Source organism: Monodelphis domestica, chromosome 2 (assembly GCF_027887165.1).
Source record: "Monodelphis domestica isolate mMonDom1 chromosome 2, mMonDom1.pri, whole genome shotgun sequence".
Lineage (NCBI taxonomy): Eukaryota > Metazoa > Chordata > Mammalia > Didelphimorphia > Didelphidae > Monodelphis > Monodelphis domestica.
Window position 1 is genome coordinate 24948425 of NC_077228.1, and position 7316 is coordinate 24955740.

At 51.5% G+C, this 7316-nt stretch overlaps 1 protein-coding gene across 1 annotated transcript in view; it reads left to right on the forward strand.

Moving 5' to 3' along the window:
- LOC100618306 (zinc finger protein GLIS1-like) overlaps positions 1 to 6900 on the forward strand; it is a 32051-nt gene extending 25151 nt beyond the window's left edge. Inside the window, exons 7-8 of the mRNA XM_056814598.1 lie at positions 4254 to 4438; positions 6762 to 6900. Coding sequence (XP_056670576.1) covers positions 4254 to 4376 — 123 coding nt within the window. The 3' untranslated portion in view covers positions 4377 to 4438; positions 6762 to 6900. The remainder of the gene's footprint in view (positions 1 to 4253; positions 4439 to 6761) is intronic.
- The last annotated feature ends 416 nt before the right edge of the window (positions 6901 to 7316 follow it).

Genomic DNA, 7316 nt, shown 5'->3' on the forward strand with positions numbered 1-7316 from the left:
TTTTTAGAATTGATACAATGGGATGCTAGGTACCTATAAAGGTTGGGCAGGTTTTCTCTTGATGAGATTAGTTGACACAGAAGCATTTTTTCTGATTCAGACTTACTGAGGAGATTGGTCGACTTAGCAGGAATTTAGATGGGCAGTCCTTTGGAAAGCATCTACAGTGATTGGTAGATGTAGGGACTTAGGGGAGGTTACATGAGAGAAAACCCCCTATATAATAAAAAGCAGAATCTCTTGAGGATAGATATCCTTTTGGAGAATTCCTTTTGGAGGATCTTGATGAGGATTGCTTGGGAAGAATCTCTTGAGAGAGGCTCTGGAGAAGGGAATTTCTTGGAGGACAATCTCTAAGGAGGTCTCCCTGGAGCTCCTCTAAGGGGACTCTGTCCCTCTGGAGGCTCTGGAGAGAGGCCTTTTGGAACAGTCTCTGGCTGAAAGGCTCTCTGGTGAAGTTAGCTGAGATGGAGCTGGCCTGGTGTCACTAGAATCCTTGTTTAGGCAGACCTTGTGGTGAGTGATAAAAGACTGACTGACTGATTCTCTCTCTTAAGACTCAGGTCTAGGCCATATTGGCTTGAGGCCCTTCATAATTATTCCTTTCCTACTCTTTCTCTCTTTCTCTAATTCCTCATTATATTATTAATTAAAAATCTCTATAAAACCGAGTTGACTTGGGTATTTGAATAATTGGGAATATTTCCCTGGCGACCACCTTATATTTGATTTAAAAACCAAGACACTGTAGTGAAACATATTTCTGTGGTCAAATTTACTCACCCTCTCTTATATCTATCACAATTTATATCTTCCACCATTTTAACTCACTACAGTTTAAGACCTCAACCATTTTAAATCTCACAAAATGCCGACAAGAGGAATTCAGTGTTTGATCCTGGAGGTCATGGAGAGGAAGGATTTCCTAAGCATCTCTGCTCTCCAGCAGCTGATAAGTAGCATCTCCTCGTCCCAAGATGCGGGCTGGATGCCCCTGCCTGGGGCAGGAGATAAGGCTAGACTCTGACTCACAGGCTCGCACTGCCCCTCCACTCACCAGCCTGCAATCCGGAGGGATCACTGCTGTGCATCCCTGTCTCAGCACTCCAGCCTTGAGAAAGTCTCTTGTGAAGCTCTTGCCCTGTATCCCTCCTCCTTTCAGGGCCACATTCCCAGGAAGAGTGTCTACACCGCTTACCTCTCCCTGCCTAGGAAGGTGGCTGCCAGCCCCATGACTTGGCTAGAAACACTCCCCACTTAACCATTCATTCATTTATCTCAGAGAAAGAGCCTCTAATTTTCTCCTGCCATTTAATGAAGGGACAGCCTGTCTCCTCTTGAGGGGAAGAGGAGGGCTTGGCTTTGCTTGAAGGCCTCTAGCAAGGGGGATCCATTCCCCATCAAGAGGTGAGTTGGGGCAACACGTGGAGGAGAACCGGGACTGCCTTCCTCTGCTCTGACTGCCAGGCTGAGGGATGAGAGAGAAAGTCACTGATGCCAGATCGGTTATTCTGAGCTGCCTCCATGTCAGTGCACAGACCGGCTCTTGGCTAACAATGACCAGCCTCATAGAGCGTCCGTCGCGGAAAAAGTAGAGAAACATTTCTTGTGTGTCAACGCGTCAAGTCAGCCAGCAGAGATTAAGTACCTCCTGGGTGCCAAGCACTGTGCTAAGTGCTGGGGGCATAAAGAAAGACAGAAACTGTTAAAAAAAGAATTTTTTTCTTGTACTTTTCCCGTGACTGTCTATGGGAAACAGTGACTCTCCGTAGGGCATGCATAACTCAGCAGCGGCACCGTTTTTATAGGCCTTCAGAGGACCCAAAGAATCTCCCCTTCATTGTGTCTCAGCTTCATGGGGGGAGCCAGCCCTGGCTCTAATCTATTACACAAACGAACACTGCATCGTTTGCTTTACAAAGCTCTGAAGCCCGTAACCAGAACCAGACCTCCCCAACAGCTGAAACCACGTACTGGAGGGGGAGCCAAGAACTCATTGTCATTTATCTCACGACTGACTACGAGAGTTCCCAAAGCAACCGCCATCTCCTTCCTCCTCTTCCTCCTCTTTTTATTCCTCTTCCTCTTCTTCCTCCTTCTCTTCTTCCTTCTCCTTCCTCCTCTTCTTCCTCTTCCTCCTCCTCCTCTTCTCTTCTACCTCCAAGAGGTAGCCTTTGAAATCTCCCCTCATTGATTTCTTTCATAGACTTAGAGAATGGTGAACCTGAATGACTAGAGTAAAGGGAAGGCAACCATGGGGTTCTTGAGCCAGCTGCAGGAGTGTGGACCCCAAGAATATCTTAAAACTGATATAGCCATTGCCTAAGGAACTCGACGTGAATGTCAGCGTTATGGAAATAGCCCAGAGAGGTCCCAACACAGTTCACAGTAAATGATACTTTTCCATCCATCCATCCATCCATCCATCCATCCATCCATCCATCCATCCATCCATCCATGCATTCCTCCATCCATCCATCCATCCATCCATGCATTCCTCCATCCATCCATCCATCCATCCATCCATCCATCCATGCAATCATCCATCCATCCATTCATTCATTCTTCCATCCATCCATCCATCCATCCATCCATCCATCCATCTATTCATTCTTCTATCTATCCACCCATCCATCCATCCATCCATCCTTCCATCCATCCATTCTTCCATCCATCCATGCATTCATTCAGGGCTATGCTGGTTCCCATCTGAGACGTCTGTGTCACCAATGATCACCAACACTGTTCCGTGTCAGAGTTGGACAGAACCTCAGTTATGTGAGTTTGAGTCAGTCATAGACACGGAGACAGAAAATACCTGAGAGGACAGACTTAGCTTTTCATCTACCCAAACCTGATGCTCCAGAGGCTGCACGAGCAAACTCTTACTAGTATGGAGGGTCAGCGTATACAATGCCAGGGCTCGATGGGACTCTAGAACACAGAACATTGAGTCTCGAGCCTCCTTAGAGCCTTGAATGTTGGAGGTGGGAAGGTTCTTGGGCCACAGAATATCAGAGTTGGGAGGAGTCATAGAAATCATTTAGTCAAACATTGATTTTACATATATGGAGACTGAGGACCAGGAAAGGAAATGACTTGCCCAAGATCAAATTGCTAGTAAGTAGCAGAACCCCAATTCTTGCCCAGCTCCCAAAATCTCAGTCCAGAGCCCCTTGGCCTCCCTCCTTTCCCTCCCCGTTCCCATTCACTCTGGTGACTTCAGAGTTTCCTCTGGCAGCTGGCTCAGGGGAGAACAGTTCATGGCAAACTGTGACAGCTCCTTGAGGCCGGGGCAGCTGACGTGGAGGCCTGCGGGGATTCAGGCCTCGCCTCCAGCCTCCAGGCCGAGGAGCCCTCTGTTGGCCTTCTCACTGGCAGAGAGGGAAATACTCACTTGATTGAAACAAATTGAAACCCGAAACTTCGTATCTGAGCCCAGTCATTAGTGCTAATGAGTTTGCCGCTTGTGCAGCCAGACAGTGATTAGACATTTTTAGTCTTATTACCCAGAGTGATGAAGACAAGCTGGGCTGGGAAGAAGAGGGTTCGCTCATGCCTGGGGATCAGCCAGTCCCTCCAGGATTATTGCTCTTTGAAAAGGGAGGGCTTCGGAAAGAACCCAGCAGCTTAGGAGAGGCCTTCATTAAGACTCCTAGGAGTTATGGGACAGCCAAGAGGAAGGGGCATTTTTGAGACTAAATCCTGGTAATGCAGGTTCATAAAATGGGACAAGAGATGGGGCGAGGAGAGCCTAGAACAATGTCAGAACTAGAAGAGATCCTAGAACAAAAAATAGTGAATCAGAACATAAAAGATTACTTAGAGGAGGTTGGAACTGGGAGAGGCTTTAGCAAATATAATGTGAGAACCCAGAGATTCCAGAACATAAATTGTCAGAGGTAAAGGGGTTCTAGAAAATAGGACATTGAATCCAGATCATCGAATGTCAAACTAAAAGGGACTTTAGAACGAAGAATGTCAGAGGCAGCAGTCCTCATACATTCCTTTGGGCATCATGTGCCACCCAGAAGCCCTCTCCGAGCCTTCAGACCACTCCAGCATTCATTGTATTGGCTCTTCTAACTTCTGCTCCTTCTTTCTTTCTCCTAATGGCTTTTACAAATCTGCAACTTGACATCGGCAGAAATCGAGGTTTCTTCTAGCCAAAGATCTTGAAAGAAACTCCGACATGGACACCTCTGAGCCTTCCTTCCCGTCGGTCAGTTCACCAATTTCTGTTTCCTCCCCAGACTCACTCCAAACATCCTCACTCCTCTGAAAGCATTCATCCCGCCTGCCCTGCTGCAGAAACACCCCCTGCCACCTGCACAGACCCATCCCCCTGGGGGGCAGCCCTTCCCCACACTTTCTAGCAAGCCGTACCAAGCGTTCCAGAACCCAGCAGCAGCAGCAGCACCTCCTCTGGCCCCGCAAGGTAAGAGTAATGCCTGACTGCTCCCTGAGCATGCCCCGATGGGGGCTCATCACCATCCGAAACCTGGGGCCATACTGAGTTTACTGGCGATCCCAAACCCTAACACCCTCTGTGCTCTTGCCCTATTCTAAGGACCCCTCAAGCTCTGGCATTCCTTGTTCTAAGGCTTCTTCCTCTTCAAACACTCCCTGTGCTAAGCCCCTCCCCTGCTGACACTCCCTTTTCTAAGACCCCTCCCCCTCTGAAACTCCCAGTTCTGAGGCCCTTCCCTCTCTGACATCCCCTCTTCTAAGCCCCTCCCATCCTAGAAACTCCCTGTTCTAAGACTCCTCCCCCTCTGACACTCTCCGTGCTAAGCCCCTCCCCCTCTGGCAACCCCCGTTCTAAGGCCCCTCCCCCTGACAACCCCTGTTCTAAGGTCCCTCCCTCTGACACTCCCTGTTCTAAGACCCCTCCCAGCCGTGACACTCCTGTTCTAAGCCTCTCCCCCTCAGACAACCCCTGTTCTAAGACCCCTCCCCCTCTGACACGCCCTGTTATAAGCCCCTCCCCCTCTGGCAACCCCTGTTATAAGGCTCCTCCCCCTGACAACCCCTGTTCTAAGGCCCCTCCCCCTCTGACAGTCCCTGTTCTAAGGCCCCTCCCAGCCTGACACCCCCTGTTCTAAGGACCCAGAGAATTCTCTTTCCCTATTGGAAGGCCCCTCCCAGCCCTGATATTTTATTTTAACTGAGCTTGACGGCCCATCATGGCCTCAATTGGAGAGGCTTAGCTCTGCCTGGATTTATGATATCCCCAAATGATGGCTGATTATGTTCCTCTAACAAGTGAAATCACCCTCAAACCACAGGGGGATGGATGCGAGGAGCCCTGCCAGCAGCAGGAACGAGCCTGCAGGCCGACCTGGGGTTGGAAACGGTTACAGGCAGACTTTACAGCTCTGGGATCTCGGGGAGGAAAGCCACACTTCCTTGTGGGGCCAGGCCTCGCCTGCTCATTGCCTTCCCCGCTGCCTGCAGGGGCTGGTGGCCGTGATGGAGGGAGCCTCCCCCTCCAGAGCCCACACTGGCCTCTGCGCTTGTTCCGCTGAGCCCTTCCCGGATGGATTGGTCCCATCATGCACCTCCAGGCACGAGGCTCTGGCCGCTTCCTGGCCACTCTGAGGAATGCTTGCGGGGCTGGACGGAGGTTAGGGAGGTGTGAACCCAGAGGAAGAAAGCTGAGCCAGTTTGCCACAGGGTTGATATTTTAGAGGGGAACATGATCGGGCCCCTGAAACGTTCTCCCTGGTGGCTCTCTTGAAGCCTAACGGCCTCGTGATGGCCCTGAACAAGGCGGGCTGGGGACTGCTTGGGACAGGCCTTAGAGGCCCAGAGGTCCAACTACACGTTTTTACAAATAAGGAGACTGAGGCCCAGCTGGGTTAAGGGTCTTTCCCAGGATCACAAAGGCCAGAAATCTAAATGGACACCTTCTGAGAATAGAGACGACTGGCGTGTCCAGTATCTGTAGTGGGAAAGGGCTGGACTCGTAGCCGAAAAGACACGACCACATCCTGCCTGCTTTGGGCAAAAGTGACTTACCTTTCTGGTACCCTGGCTACAGAGCGGTTCTTGGTCTTCATTAGTAGGGAGACCTGGAATTCTGTGTTTGGATTCACGTGTTAAACCCAAAAAAGCATTAGGGAGATGGGTTTGATGTCTTCAGGAAATGAACCTGAGGTATGAACCGGCTGGTGAGAAAAGAGCCCCCACCGGTGGTGGTTATGGAGACTGGAATCCTCTGAACAGAGAGTGAGGACATTCGGGCCTGGAGAATAAACTTTGAAAATGGGAGTTCAGGGGGCTGAGAGAGATAAGCAAGAGAAGAGAGGAAATCAGAAGAGTAGCTGGCATTGGCATTGTTTTTTCTTTTTTAAAACCTCACCTTTCATCAATACCAAGTATTGGTCCAAAGGCAGAAGAGCGGGAATGGTTAGGCAGTTAAGTGACTTATCCAGGGTCACCCGGAACTCAGGACCTCCCATCTCTAACCCCAGCTCTCAATCCATAAAGCCACCCAAAGGCCCTCTTGGTTGCCTCCCCCCGCCCCCCAGTCCTTTATAGAATTGATATTAAATACCAGTTCCAAGGCAGAAAAGCAGTTAGGGTGAAGTCATGGTTCAAGCCACAAAATGTGACCTTGTTACTCGCACCAAGTGAGGCCTCAGCCCATCCCCCTGGGCTCCCCAAGGCAGCTCCCCGCACCAGCCCCCAGGAGTGGGGGGAGTTACCCGGCAGAGCCTGCTCACCCCACCCTGGTCCCTCCTTGTGCTCCTCCCCAGGCTACCAAGGCAGCTTCCATTCCATCCAGAACTGTTTCCACTACGGCGACTGCTACAGGGCCGTGGGGCCGGCCGGCAGCGGCGGGGACGGCCTGGCGGGAGAGCCCCACGGCTTTAATCCTCTGCGGTCCAACGGCTACCACCCCCTCGGCGCCCCCTTACCGGCCCAAGGTAACGCCGCCGCCCCCGAAGTGCCCGCCCGGTGCCAGGCTCTGCGGCCTGAAGCCGCCTCCCTGTGACCTCTCCTGGGCGGTCTGGCTTCCCCGAGTCTAAGAATGACGTGTGTCACCCACTCGTAGCCATCACAACAAATGTAATAGGGGAGGCAGTGCCATCACCAGGATGGTTCGCTCCCGGCCCCAGAGGATGCGGGAACGCTGCGAGCCGCAGACAACGCGGGGGGCAGTGCCAGCTCTAGGCCCCGGGGGGTGAAAGACGGGGCCGAGAAGAGTTCAGATCCAGCCTCAGACACGTCCTCGCTGGGTGCCGCTGGGCCACCTCAGTTTACCCATCTGTAAAATGGGGATCACAGAGATCCTCCCGCCACGCGAGAGC